Source organism: Rutidosis leptorrhynchoides, chromosome 4 (genome assembly GCF_046630445.1).
Source record: "Rutidosis leptorrhynchoides isolate AG116_Rl617_1_P2 chromosome 4, CSIRO_AGI_Rlap_v1, whole genome shotgun sequence".
In the NCBI taxonomy this organism is placed as follows: domain Eukaryota; kingdom Viridiplantae; phylum Streptophyta; class Magnoliopsida; order Asterales; family Asteraceae; genus Rutidosis; species Rutidosis leptorrhynchoides.
In genome coordinates this window covers 22,529,435-22,545,690 of record NC_092336.1, presented here as the reverse complement: position 1 = coordinate 22,545,690, position 16,256 = coordinate 22,529,435, and the positions used below count along the sequence as shown (strand labels likewise).

General features: G+C 33.4%; 1 protein-coding gene across 1 annotated transcript; it reads right to left on the bottom strand.

Annotated features, from left to right (window-relative positions):
* Positions 1–8,860: 8,860 nt before the first annotated feature.
* On the bottom strand, positions 8,861–11,568 carry LOC139904540 (monooxygenase 1-like). The gene is made up of 5 exons (XM_071886457.1): positions 11,339–11,568; positions 10,287–10,334; positions 10,043–10,211; positions 9,480–9,708; positions 8,861–9,375 (listed from the first exon to the last, which is right to left on the bottom strand). Exons 1-5 carry the CDS (start codon positions 11,566–11,568, stop codon positions 8,861–8,863), a joined length of 1,191 nt encoding a protein of 396 aa, XP_071742558.1.
* Positions 11,569–16,256: the final 4,688 nt, after the last annotated feature.

Sequence of the window (16,256 nt, the reverse complement as noted above, 5' to 3'; positions counted from 1 at the left end):
TATATATATATATATATATATATATATACAGATATATTATATGAATCAGTATTATTGTATTAATTATACAATTATTAATTTAGATTAATTGAATAAGGAATAAAACAAACACAGAATCAAAATCTGTTTCACGTTACAATCCTACTGTAAGTAATTTGATTTTCGGGCTCTAATCTAGTACAAATCAAAGATTCAATCTTAAGAATAAAACAAATTCAGTTTCCAACAGCTATCTGTTTTTCAATTCCTTTTCTTTTACTTCTATTTTCTCCTTCCTGAATGATTCTTTCTGTCTCTGAATCTGGTCACGGGTAGAAAAATCAATCCATAATAATAATAAGAACAAAATTTGTTAGAATCAAAATGAGATATTATAATTCAGTAAGATACTAAGATTGCTAGATATTAATCAGATATAAAACAAATTTGAATAGAAATCAGTAACAGAAAAATATACGAATTTGTTACCTGTCATAATCTGATTTATTATTCTTGTTTTCTTCTTCTTGTTTGAAGAACCCTGTCTGCGTTTTATACATGTCGACTGTCCTTCCTTCCCCTGCTCAAGATTCTTGGACGACTTCAATTAAACACTACAAAACAATTTCAATCGAATTTGTTAGCTGTCAAAAATAGTTAAAGCGTACGAATCCGTTACACTTCACTATCTACTTTATTTTTCTTGTTTGATCCTTTTAGCTCGATTCTTCCTGTCGACCCTCTCAATTCTATAAACCAATCGATCATTCACTTATTGTGAACATATTCAAAAAAACCACCTATCTATCTCTTACTCTCTCTCTTTTCTGTTTACAACCGAAACCGATTACCACCAAATGTTTTGAACCCATCAAATATCAACCAAGGAATTTAACCTGTAAACATCAAACTTATATATATAAACATATATACTTACATGATAGAAATCACCACCAAACACCATGACAGTAGCTGCTACACTACAAGTTTCTGTTTTGTTCAAACCATGGACCACCACCATTCGCCATCCAATATCACAACAACCATAACTACTACTCTACTTCTTCTGTTTTAGTCGAGTGAACAACAACCAAAAACCACCATCTTTTTATTTTGTTTCGTGTAACTACTAAGAACCCACCAAAATTATGCACCACAACTCAACCATTAAATCACCACTGCAGCCTGCGTAGAAAACCACCACTCGTTTATAACTTGCTACTGCTACGTGTGTGTCCTATCAAACCCATCGAATTTATTGTTATGGTGCCGTGTCTCGCCACACTTTTTAAACGGTTATAGGCTGCTGCTATTCCCTGTTGAGCACCACCATCACAACCGACACCCATAACTATTGCTGCAGTTCGCTACTACTTCCATTATTTTAATTTTTTTTTGTTGATCACTTTAAAGAAACAAGAAGGAAAGAGATAAGAAATGTGATAAGTCTAAAGTTGTCATCAACTTGGTTATAATATATATATATATATATATATATATATATATATATATATATATATATATATATACGGTGTTTTCTTTTTTCAAATAAGCAAGTGGGTCAAGATGTGAATTTATGGCAGACAAAAGTGGGTTATTCAAAAAGAGGCGTACCGTTTTTTTTTCCTTTTAAACGTGGAATTCCACTTGTATTCTACATCGAGATTTTTCCAGGAACATAGAAACGAATGGGACTGGAGTGATTTGTTATTGGGCCATAAATTACTTGTTGGGCTTGTGTAAACTTGAGAAGTGTCCCTTGTTTTATTTATTGAGCTGCGATTCAAGTATCTGATTCTTTTCTCTTTTCTTCGGTTGGGTTGAAGCAAGGACAAGGAGAGATAAAGGTGATAATATTGATATAGTTAATTATGATAACGATGATGTTTACGAAAGGGATAGGTGATTAAGGTGATAATTTGATGATCGTGATTTTGATGATGAAAGTGAGATTAGATGATAACAATTATGATGATTATTAGGGTTAGGTTATGTTATATTGATGATGATGATGATAGGTAAAACGGGTTTCGAATTATTTTGATCAATTTAGAAATGAGTAGAATTATGATTATGTTATGATTAGGATTATGATGATAGAGGCGAGCGTATGGTAATGAACATGATGAAGATGCTCGATGATTATGATGATGAATGGTGAAGAATAGGGTGCGGTTATAGTAATAGATTAAGAAAATACGATTATGATTTTATGTGAGATTATATTGACAATGATGAATATGATAGACACGATGGGGATCACGTATGGCTTCCTATTTCCATTTACCGTGCAAGATGTTACCAAACCCAATACTAAATTAAGCATTAAGTGGGCTTAGGGAAATTAAACAAGTGGGCCGAGTTCCTTATTATGTTAATTGGGCTGTGTAATTGCTGTTGGGCCAAAATAGAATGCGTGTTATATATTTTATAATATGGAATTATATCAGAAACGTATGTAGCAGTCGGGTGATTTGTGTGTTTGTATTAACCAAGAGGTCTCGGGTTCGAGCCCGGGTTGGGGCCTTTCTTTTTAAATTAATGAAGGAGAAGAAAAAGGAAACAGAAATATAATGGTTAAAGAGAAATAAAAATCCTAATTTGATTAAAATGAAACAAGGGTGCAGCGGTTGGAGTGTTGTGGGTTAAGCAAGAGGTCGCGGGTTCAAACCCGGACTTGGGTATTTTTTAAGGGCTACTTCCTTGAGGTAGTATTACTAATACCATCATTATTATTATTATTATTATTATTATTATTATTATTATTATTATTATTATTATTATTATTATTATTATTATTATTATTATTATTATTATTATTATTATTATTATTATTATTATTATTATTATTATTATTATTAGTATAAAAGTTATCATTATTATTATTAAGAATATTAACATCATTATTATCAATAATATTATTATCATTACTAGAATTGACATCATTATAGAAATTATCATTATTATTAAAAGTATCATTATTATCTTTATTGTTATTAAACATTATCATTTTTATTATTATTAATAGTATTATTAAAACTATCATTATTTTATTATCATTATTATTAATTTTATTAATATTATTATTAATTTTATGGATATTACTAGTATATTTATTATTATCATTTTTATTATTACTAATATCGTTATTATTTTTATAAAAATCATATTACTATTATTATCAATATTACTACTAATATTATTATCATTACTACAATAAAAATTAGTCATATATAAATATACTTAACTAAACTATATTAACATTTTTATTTATTTAAAGAATATAAAATAAATACATTTAATTAAGTTACTAATGAAACACATAATAACAGTTATATTAATAATAATACATAAATTATTCGACTTCAATTATATGTGTTAATATATACATAAATGATACAGGTTCGTGAATCTGAGTCCAACCCTGCATTGTTCAATGTCGTCATATGTATTTTTTACTACAAAATACAGTATCGTGAGTTCATTTGATTCCTTTTTACTCTTTACATTTTTGGGACTGAGAATACATGCGCTGTTTTTACAACTGCTTTATTAAATGCTTTTGAAATATATTTTTGAACTGCGAATACATGAAATACTTTTATAAATGTTTGAATAGATAGACACAAGCAAAACATTCTTCGAATGAATTATTATACAGACAGAAGTTCTGTGGATTATTATTGAATTATGTGGACATGATAATTGCCACCAATTGATGTGAATATTTTTCCCTGATTATTATTGCTTGGTAACCTAGGAATTAGAATCAGGTATGGCCCTAATTCACGCGAATCCTAAAGGTAGCTACCGGGTTTAACACCCCCACCCAGAATGTTCACTAGACGAAAGAGCTAGTGGGCGCGGTGTTTAGTACTTCGAAGTTTATATATTATACAGACGAGATGTTCTGTTTTTTTTGGGATATTATTGATGAGCATTATATGTTAAGGTCGGTTACAAGCTAGACAATGAAAGAAAAATGAATGTTATGTTTCGAGAGAATGATTTTTATACACGGGTTATGTGTATTATATTTTGTACACGAGATATGTGTACGGTTATTTAAAAATCGCGAGGCAACCTATAGGGGAGAAAAGGATACGAACCTACTCTGCTAAGCATTCTGAAAAATGGTTTTGTACACGAGATAGGTGTACTGTATTTAAATCTTGTGGTCTATCAAAATGATGAATTTTATTGCTTATGATAAACCTATGAACTCACCAACCTTTTGGTTGACACTTGAAAGCATATTTATTCTCAGGTATGAAAGAAATCTTCCGCTGTGCATTTGCTCATTTTAGAGATATTACTTGGAGTCATTCATGGCATATTTCAAAAGACGTTGCATTCGAGTCGTTGAGTTCATCAAGATTATTATTAAGTCAATTATAGTTGGATATATTATGAAATGGTATGCATGCCATCAACTTTCAATGTAGTGAAAGTTTGTCTTTTTAAAAACGAATGCAATGTTTGTAAAATGTATCATTTAGAGGTCAAATACCTCGCAATAAAATCAACTATTGTGAATCGTTTATAATCGATATGAACGGGGCATTTCACGCCACAATTGTAACACCTAGACGCACTAGAATCCGATATACCCACACGTATACCATCCGTGCTCCCACTTGCGCCCTTAGTTTTCTTACTTGGAGCACCATACGAAACAACTCTTCTCTTACTTGAAGGTTCACCAATCTTTGATCGCGAATACGACTCGAAACCTCTAGCCACGGCGAATAATTCCGCAAACGATTTCGCGTGACCCCTGCTAGTTTTGTTCTTCAAGTCATCATTCAAGGTTCGATAGAAATCTTCCATCAACATACGATCATTCCCCATATACTCTGGGCAAAAACGAGCCTTCTCCATAAAGGTCGCCTTGAGAGTATTCAAGTCCATAGATCCTTGTCTCAAATTTCGCAACTCATCACGCAATTCCACCAAATCGGATTGCGTCCAAAACTCCTCGAAGAATTCCTTCTTAAACTCGTCCCACGATAACGCCATAAACGGTTCACCACCGACAAGATCAATCTTACCATCCAACCAATCCTTCACCCTACCCCGCAATAAGCTAGTAGCGAGTCTTGTCCTTTTCTCGAGAGGGCATTCAATAGTGCGAAAACACCCCTCAACATCCGAGATCCATGTTGTGCTTACCAAAGGATCCGGTTTCCCGTCATACATCGGGGGTTTAGTCCTCATGAAGCTCTTATGACAACGCTCTATTTCGCCACTACTTTGAAATTCGGAATACTTCCTATCCATTTCTTCTCGAAACGCACCCATTTGCTCCGCAACGGCAGCCGCAACTCTAGCGTTAAACTCCTCGTCATTTGTCTCGATCTCGTTTCGCGTCGTCATTCTAATGAATGCAAAACGATTAGTCCACGAACATATAAAACCACACGCACAACACCACCCCATCTTGCTCAACACACGTCGTACATCACTTGTTAGACACGATTTGCACCCGTAATAAGATTTGCAAGTCCTTATTACGCACACACGCCGTATCAACTTGCTAGTACAACGACCGCCTCGCTCGATGATATAAACAACACAACCAAATATTCTACGCGACATAAACACATGCAAGAATAATGTCACAACACAAGCCAATACCCTAGTTAGTTCACCTACACGCTAAGGCACAAACCAAGTTCCCATTCCGACCCGTACCCCTACAAGTCCCGCAACAAATAAGCACACACAAAAGTCTAAGTCTAGGCACCTATCTCAAGTCACCTAAATCTCTTAGACCATGCTCTGATACCACTTGTAATGACCCAACCCGTTATCCAACCGAATTAGCAAAATATTTGTTTTTTATTACAGAAGGGTGCGCGGCGCGCAACCCTTGCTGTGCGCGGCGCGCACTGAGCCCAACAGGTTCTGTCCGGATTTTCCAAATTTTGGTTAAAGATCTCCCACTTCCCGACACTTTTAGACGAAACGGTTTTCACAACATTTAATATTAGTTAAAACTAACACGTTCCAATAATAAAATGAGTTTTACGACACCGGGCCCATATCGGCCGTTTTACGACTTTCGTACAAAATACAAGTTTTCGACCACATGATTTTTAACACAAAATAAAGACCGATCATGACGATTGAGGATACGCTACCCAATCCTAATCAATCCAAAAGCACGTCTTCTAAGGCAACCTACGCGAGTCCACTAGTTCCCACGCTTACCCGAGCCACCGCATCCATGCAAATCTATAAAAAAAAATAAACAAAGAGAGGGTAAGCTAACGCTTAGTGAGTGAGAATATACTACATACATATATATGCATAAAATGGACACACCACACAAATAATCAATTAACACATACCGGAGCATCCACGTATAAGGCAAACTAAGCATACCATTCAACCGCTATATAACAAGCTAATAATCAACAAGTAAGTTCACCAACGACGATATGAACAACTCCAACAAGCTACACCCAGAGGGTTAGCTACATCACAACGATATAACGATATATATAACAATAAATCGTACAACGCCCAAGGTTAACCCCTTAACCCAATACCAAAAATCAATTACCACAATGAAGATTGGCCGAACTACACGAGCCATAGTAAATCCGCATCCAAACGAGACTACTATCTTCATTACCACAACAACATCGAGGTTGGCCGAACTACACGAGCCTTAGCGAATCCGCGACCACACGAGATCACTACCTCAATAAGATGACCGAAACTACACGCGTCATTATGAATCTGCATCCACACGTGATTCACTTCCCAAATCAAAACCCACATCATCGGGGTTACTCAACCGCAACTCAATACCAATCCCACTACATCGGGATTATATAACTCCACATCACAAGTCCATGTGATTAAGTACATACAAAATGTGCACCTCGCCAAAGGTGGTCAACCAAGGCGCACAACCGTGCCCATTGGACCTATACACAAGTCCATCAAATCCACCTATATGTGAAGTGAGCTCTATAACCGAGAACCACTTCACCCGACCCGCACCCATCCTACACATACATATGCACATAGGATATTAACACTCACCTTGTCGTCTTGATGAATGCAACCGAATAATCCGCAACACGTCAATGGAAAATACCTATTCCATTATCACAATACAAACAACACACTTAGAGTGGATTTACAAACCATCTCAAAACGACACTTAGTGCAATTTCGACCAATTGCACTTCCAAGCACAAACCGCGTCCAAACTAACCAATAATCACTAACACAAGTGAAAATGGTCCTAATACGCCAATCAAACCCAAACTCAAGTGTTAAACACTTATCATTCTCAAAATCACCCATAAACTCTAATTTTGACTCAATTCAAAATTAGTCTTTCAAATACACTAAAATGGGTTCCAACACTTCCATAATCACCAAGCCTAGTGGTTAAACCCAAATACAAGTCCCAAATCATGGTCAAGTTGGTTTCCAACCCAAAACCCACCAACAACAACAATAAATCCGATTACAAGCATCAATGAACTCACTTCAAGAGTTTAAATGGGCTTCTCTACAATTCAAGTTCAAACCCTAACTTGAATATCAAAATCAAACAATGAAATTCGGAGTTAGAACTTACCACAACAACCAAAACGTAGCTAGGAACGAGATGAACAACTTTAACACTCGAGCTTTTGATCAATTTGAGCTTCTTCTTCTCCAAAACCCCAAATCTCTCTCTAGAACTCTCTCTCTCTCTCTCTCTAAAATAGTTGAGAGTGTTTGTGGATGTGAAAGTGATCCAAAGTTGGATCCAAACCAGCTGATATGGCTTCAGATCCGACCCCAAGTGAAAAGACCAAAAAGCCCCTCATTTAAATCTAATTAGAAAAAGACAGAAATCTGTCGCAGGTTACGTGCGCGGCGCTCCCTTAAGTGTGCGTGGCGCGCACACACGTCTGGGCAGATTCTGAGCTTTTAATTTTACACCACGCCCCACCCACTATACGTACATCATTCTTAAGCTATGTACCATAAATATTTGGGTCTTACAAAAAGTCAAGACATGACACTTATTGAGACGAGGGGAGTTGTTCATTTTTCCTATTTACAATGTTCTAAAATAATAATTTACTCTTATAAACAGATAAAAATAATAAGATAAAGTTATTTTACAGTGTTACTTTATGCATATAAAATATAAAGATACTCCATATGTTAAAAGTAATATGTAATAAGTAAAATTACAAACTGAACAAAATTATAGTGTGATAATAATATTTCGTAAGAACCTTGGGCCCCATGTGTGGAACTTGGACAAAATGGCGCAAGTTCGAATCCCAGGAGGGCACATCTATTTATCGTTGACTCTTGGGTTGACTCGTGGGGTTTATTCCTCTTACGTACGTCTCCGAGTACGTCTGGTACATACATGCCTTTCGGAGGATGTCGTGTGTTGCTAGATTCATACTTATCACTCATGGAGTATCAGGAGGAGGTGTCTTACAGGTATCACACCGGGGTGGTAGGTTGTCATTGGAAACATAGAGTTTGCGTGTCCCTGCCAAGATACACGTTTTGAACAATATGCAATAAGTAAAATTAAAAATTGAACAAAATTATAGTGTGTAATAATATTTTGTTCCAGCCATTTTTGATTGATCAAATGTGATTATCGTCACACAAGTACTCATATTTCCTTGTGTGTACAATCTTCTACTCATGTGTTACAAGTTTATTCAAATTTAGGAAAAAGATGAAAGAACAAGAGGGTCAATTCAAACATGAGTTGATTATACACTTATTAATAACGCTCAATATATTATTAAACTTACCGTAGGTATTTTATAACTTATTACATAAATCGAAGTACAGATCATATTCGTAAAGATGTTAAGGTCCAAGACCCTACATATCATCAAAGAACACCACAATCATAATCAATATGACCATTTGAGTTGCGAAACAGAACAGACAATAATACGAAATATAAAACCTTCGTAGTACTTGAACTAGCGCCAAATATCAGGCCTGTGAGGTAAGTTTGCAACGACAATTGAACCACTCTCATCCTTCGTTCTTTTACATAAATCTTAAAAGCTTCTTCAACACCTTGGACTGTTATCTTTCTTTCACCATTCAAACCCAACCGAGCCATGTTTCTAGCCAGCACTACTGTATCTTCTAACCCTGCTGAACCACCTTGACCCATAAATGGACCCATGATATGCATCGCATCACCAGCAACTGTCACCGTTCCTTTAGAAAATGTCCCCATAAATAAGTCCCATGGTGTGCGATATCTTATGCGTATATAAGATAGTGAATTTGACTCCGCTTTTTCGATCATTGATTGAACTTCTGGTGGAAAATCGTTTAGCAACTTCATAGTTGACCGACGGATTACCTCGGGATCATCCCAATTTCTTCTATCTAGTGAATTTTATTAAACATAAAAGTAGCAATGTAAGGGAAAACACATATGAAGTGAGCTTAACTTTATTTACACTTGAATATATAAACATGATGATGATAACCTTTAGGAATATAAGGGTGTACACAAAACCAGAAAACCATGTTATCATCTCTTTGATATCTTCCCACAATGATATTGTTCTTATGGAAACGAGTAAACTTACGATCAAACGAATGGCCATTAGGGTAATTCGTTAAACCTCTAACTACACACAACGAAGTTAATTTTGTAGGCTTAACGTTAAGAAAGTTGGCAACAATTGAGTTGCCACCTTCACAACCAATTACAACCTGTGATTTCAAGCATGGAGAAAAACATATTAGTAAACAATTCAACTTAAAACATAAGCTGGGGTCATGATTCTCACAAAATATCAAATGTTAAACCTCACTAGCAACATATCTTAGAGTGATTAGGAAAAATGGTCGAACACGGTCACAGGATAATCCGATTAGATCGTGTACATCTGAGGTAAAAAAAAAAAAAAAAACTCCAGAAAAAACCTTATCACTTACCCGTTTATACTATCGAAAACAAACATAGTAAGACACTCAAACTAGTCACAATATATTGCTTAAAAATGCCTTTGATTTGTAATTCTTGTAGTGAATGAACTCAATATACCTTGGGTGTAATGGAGGTTCCATTGATGAACCGAATAACTGGTTTATTAGTATCCAGATCCATTTTTATAGACTCAAGTTGGCAACCAAACTTTACAGTGTCCGGAGGAAGGGCATTATAAAGAGAGTTTATAAGATCTTTCCTCAATAAGCCACGAAATTCATGATTCCTGTTTTCATCAATTGACATATAATGTTATGTTGACTATATTATAAAGAATTTTGATAACTATATAGTCACTTACACTGGGCTTTCTTCCTGTTTTCCCTCATTAAGCCATACTACTTGTTCCCTATAAATGTCCGATTCACAAGTATGATGTCATGTTTTCAGTACGTATAAATGTATTAAGTCGAACAAAAACCTGTATATTAACCACTCAACAACTGCACTACGCAACAAGAAATGTTTTTACGAATGGTATGAACAACAATAACATCATATTGATCATGAGATAGATACCAGGTATAACTTGAAAAATCTTTTTGAATGGAACGGTACAAATTAATTAACAATCTAACATGAAACTTAGGATTTAATCATAATAAACATGGTCCTTGGTTGAGTTAATGTGCAGGGGTTAATTCTGGATTTCTGGATACTTGGAACTGTTATTTAAGAGTGTAGGGTTTATTTTGTACTTATGTTATTATATATCGTTATTTTGGTTTTTATTCTTAGAACTTTTCTAACGCAACCCTTAAGCTCGTTTTAAATTTTTTAAAAAATAATTGAACATGTATAAAGTTTTAGTATATTGAAAATAACCACTCTCTATAAAAAGTACCACCAACAACTTATTGCATCACTATTTTTTCATATACATTACATAATAATATAATTCTTGAAAGACAATTTCATTATAAAAATACTTATTACTCGTATTACTTTTTAGTTGGAAATAACTTTTTATAAATTGGGAATTCATCCCTGCCACTTCTAAACTAATTTTCTATCTTCTTCAAGTTTGAAGCTTACACATTGTAAACTTGATCTTCTTTGTGAGTGTTTATGATCAGTACATGTTCAAATAACAGTTTACTCTCATTTTATCTTCTTCAAGGTTGAAGCTTACACATTCTACAATAGCTATCATTAAACTTCGAAATTACTCTCATATATTACTATCATTCATTTTTTGTTTAAATATAAAAATAAATTCAGTTAAACTTAACTTAATAATAAGGGTAAAACTTATGATTATCAAACATATCTTAAATTTAATAAAAAGTAGTAAGGGAAAACGGATTGAGTGACATTTGACATATTTCAAGCAAAAAGTGTACGCGTAGTTACGTTTGAATAGGGACAGCAGTGCGACGGAGGGTTTCAGCGACACCGAGTTGTTCAAGAGCTCGCCAACCATTTTGCCAGGTTATGATTGATGTTCCGGTGGTGTTTCGCAAGCTCTCAGATCTTTCCATTACTACACTTTTTATTCCTTTTCTATAAAGAGCCAGGGCTGTTGCTAACCCACAAATACCTGCTCCAATTATCACCACTTCATCATTATTATTATTATCCATTGTTACCAACTTTAAATCTTTTTTTGTGTTTACATTCAATGCCTGTAACCTCAAAGTTACAAGATAATATATATACTATACACAGAAGACACATATGTAGTTGTATATTTGGGCGTGGCTCGTTACTACAATTAATTAGTGGACCTTTGTTCAATGTTTTATCTCTAGACTCAGCCTATACGGCCTAATTAACAGGACCCCAAGGTCAAAGAAACAACACCACAAGAATAACAACAATACTGAATTCCATGAACGTGAGGTATTTGAAAGTGAGATGTATACAATCATTTTTCTAATGGATGATGATAAATCCACCATCATTTTTTATAGATCGACCATCAATGTGCATTATTTATTGGAAAATGCTAATGACAACCCTTAGGGTTGTCATTAACAATTTTTTAATGCAAAAATAGTGGTACATTTGTAAGTTAGTGGTAGTTTTTTTTCATGAAACTAGGTGGTTATTTAGAATGTACAACCAAAATATGCATGTACAAATCTCTTAATGACAACCCTTAGGGTTGTTATTAGCATTTCCCTTATTTATTTGTATAATACAACATTGTAATGCACATAATAATAGTGGATCTATCAAAATTGGTAGTGAATACGAGCAAAGAAATAGTATCTCCACCCACGGATAGAAAAAGTCATCTATTCCTTTAGTCTAGGGCAGCAGAGAGATTTTAGACGATCAAGGTCAAGGAAATCAAGCTCCTAAATGTCAAACAAACAAAGCCCGTCTAACGCAGTCATGTTGTCTTTTTTATAACCATTCTATTCTTAGAAATGATAAATCTCGTTAGAGTTCATAACCAACCAAAAGTTTCTAAAAATGATATTTTCATGTGACTTGTTTTTCTGGCAAAATTATAAATGACGTTCAGTCATAAATGCGTACATCAACAAATAAATAAAAACCATTGTAAATTGAGCAATAGAAACAAGTGAAACTACAATACATGTACATCTTATGCAACCACATGCCATAATCAAGTCATGCAAACATTTAAATCAAACACCTTATATGCATAAGCTTTAAACCAAATAAAAATAACAATTCACTACCTGTTTAGATATAAACTCAACGACGCGACGTTGGAAGATGACGATCATGACGGTAATTGTTGGTTAGGTTTGACAAAGGAGTTATTCGTTCATCCGCCATTGTTGTAGTATTGAGGAGATGACGGCTTACACAGCTTTGAAGATTTGTGGGAATTTAATTTGGACGCTTTGATATAATTTCGGATGATATATATATATATATATATATATATATATATATATATATATATATATATATATATATATATATATATATATATATATATATATATATAGGGGCACGATCCATGGATAAGCTTAAAGGAGTACAAACCGGATAAGCAAAATAAAATTTTTTTTTTTTTGAATTTTTTTTTACATTCATAAATCTGCATTAAAATGCACCTCTAATCAATTTTTTTCATAAAAAAAAAAGTTCAAAATCTTTTAAAAATCGATGATGAATGGTAAAATTAACCATTCATCGGGTTAATTTATCATTCATCTTGTTTACGATTAATGATAAAATTAATCAATGCTAAAAAAAACTAGATGAATGGTTAAATTAACCATTCATCTGTTTTTTTATCATTCATCATAAACAGATGAATGGTTAAATTAACCATTCATCTGCTTTTTTTAGCATTGATTAATTTTATCATTTATCGCGAACAAAAATGAATGATAAATTAACCAGATGAATGGTTAATTTTACTATTCATCATTAATTTTTACCATTCATCATCGATGTTTACCATTCATCATCGATTTTCGAACGATTTTGTTCAAAAACTTTTTAAAATTTTTTCGTTTTCTTCTATTTGCATATTAAAGGATCGTTTTTTTTAAAAAAAAAATTGAAATTTTACTTATCTAGTTTGTGTCCCATTTAGTGCTTATCCATGGATATATATATATATATATATATATATATATATATATATATATATATATATATATATATATATATATATATATACATGTTTTAGATCACTGTTCGTTTTTGGAAGCTTTACTGTAATTTTGGGTGATTTTCATATTATAGACTATTTTCTGAAGACAGTTCTTTTTTTTTATTTTTTTATTTATTTATTTTTTTTTGCAAAAAAAACTAAAACTTAAAAAACGAAATCTCCAAAGCGGAGATAGTTCTTTCCTGGTACGATTGATGGACAAGGTATTAATTAAACATTACATTGATAATTGAAAGTTAGCTAGTGGGAGGTCCGGTCGCGCGTTGCCGATACAAAAAACTATACATTTAGTTTTATACAAGTGTAATAACACATATTAGCAAACAAAATAGTTATTCTTGTCTGCAGGTTCAAAAAGTGGGCGAGGAGTTGATTCTTGCTACTCTTTTTTTTCGCCTCTTGTTTTTCTTTACCTGTATGAAAACAAACATGTTATTTTATTCTAAGCATGAAATCAATGCAGTTTCATGGGGTGTACTTACCGATAGTTGAGAACAACATTCTTTTTGCTGTTGTATGGGGGGGCAGGATTGCTACTTGTTGGGGGTCTTGGTTTCTTCGGCTGTAGTGCCTACGTTGCCGCAATTAATCTGGGTGTTTTTGTTAAATATGTATGGGAAATAATATAAATAAATCATAATCATAATAATTCGAATGCAAACAATAAAAAATCGACTTTAGATGATTAGTATCAACATGCTGAGTGACCAACAGAAAGCAGCTGCAATATGAGCTTCCTGTTTATACACGCAAAACACAATAAAAAATATATTCGAAAACGTTAGATAAACATTTGCCCAAATTTTCACTAAAATTTCAAGAACCTGCCTGCAGATCTGATCTTGAATGCATGAAATCCCAAATACTGTGAATAGATCTTTAGGTCTCTTCCAGTTCGTTTCCCTCAACGAATGTAATAATGGCTAAACTATCTAAAATCTACCACAAAAGTCTTAATTTAGTATTAGTACCATCTACAAAACAAAAGTAGAAATATGGAGAAAACTATCAATCTTCGTCTATAATATATAGTAATAGTAATTTGAAAGGCCGTAACAATTGTTGTTGTTGTTGTTGTTTTAGTTTCAGAGCCTTTCCCCTAGTACAAAAGAACAGAGATCTACCAATTTTTTATCACCTTTGTAGCCGTTTCTATATCAAACACGGACATCTTCATTTTTTTTTAAAAAGCCGATGGGACCCCATAAAAAAACTTATAATAAAAAAAATAAACTACAAAACTATAACAGGTATACTCAAGGGGACGTCTTTACCAAACGTTCCAAACACTTACAAAAATTTCCTCTAAAATAAACTTAAAATTACCATACTTGTAAGAATCACCAGTTATGCATAAATAACCATATAGCACCATTACATGTAACTTTTTAGCTCAAATTGGTATTTGACTCAAAGAAGTCGAACTAAACCAAAAATAGATCAAAAAATCATCAAAAAACACCATTTCTCCACCTCTTCATTTCAGAGAAAAAACTTCATTACCAATCAACTCTAAAACACCATAATCATCATTAGCACTCATCTAAAAAATCCAACGAAGGGACAGTTGCAAAACGTCAGCGACCATGTTAATTGGCCATTATGAACATGATGTAATTACTATTACCATGCATCCAAAAAACATCAAAACCATCATAATTCCGCTACCAATAGATCCAGATACTCTTGAGTCTTGCATAAACTAACAAATGACTAAAGTTACACATTAGACTACAGACAGTCAGATTAATGAACCAATAACTATATCGCCATTACACCAAGCAAGCATCAAGACATTATGGACCAAAAATCTAACATGATTAGATTTTGGAAACACACCATACCACAAAGTTTTCTTCAGCTGCAACCATCTGATTTTTAAAAGTCCAAATCCTGCAAATTTTTAAACACATTAGATTTCTTTTCTTTTATTGATGTTATGGTCATCATGCATAAGCATTGTGAATCAAGTTTTGAAGCCTTTACCCACCTTATGCCGCTATGTACTGTTGTAGTATGTATTGTCCGAAATGGCAAAAATAAAAAATAACTATAATTGTAACATAACAACTTACAGAAACATGTGATATACGTCCCATTTTGGAACGCAACAAAATTGAAAGAACTTTTTTGTTTTTGTAACCCTCTTAAGATTTGAGAAGATTTTTTGGTTATAACTAATTTGCAGAAATTTTACATCATGTATATAATCACGTACTATTTGTACAACAAAATTTCTTATTTTAGTGAATAAAAAACATACATTAAACTTATAGAGGAAACATGACCTGCAACTAATTCTACAAATAAGCTCCGATAACGAAAGAAAAGAAATGACTATGACTAATAGACATAAAATCGAAGAACCATGTTTGTAACAAATGCTGTGAATTTCTCTAGCGATTTCTTCACAATGTACAATGGCCACCATCACTTGCATCATCATCAAAGGCATATGTAACATGATAATAAACATTGAATATTCCTTAGACATATACAATATTCAAGTAGCCTAAATTAACCTTTTAAGTAGGCAAGTCACGGTCTCGATTCTCCTAGATAACTTTTCAAATCTGTTTAAAACTAAAAAATGATGGGAAAATAATCACAACGGGCAATCTACAAAGCGGAAACAAACCCGTTTGACAAGCATTTCCCGACCCG

Bases quoted from the DNA above. Each gene is read 5' to 3' on its own strand.
- LOC139904540 (XM_071886457.1), bottom strand. From the start codon at position 11,568: ATGGATAATAATAATAATGATGAAGTGGTGATAATTGGAGCAGGTATT. The intron at 10,335-11,338 runs GTAACTACGCGT...GGACATTTATAG, and splicing joins ACTGCTGTCCCTATTCAAAC to GGAACAAGTAGTATGGCTTA. The intron at 9,376-9,479 runs GTTATCATCATC...AAAATTCACTAG, and splicing joins ACACCCTTATATTCCTAAAG to ATAGAAGAAATTGGGATGAT.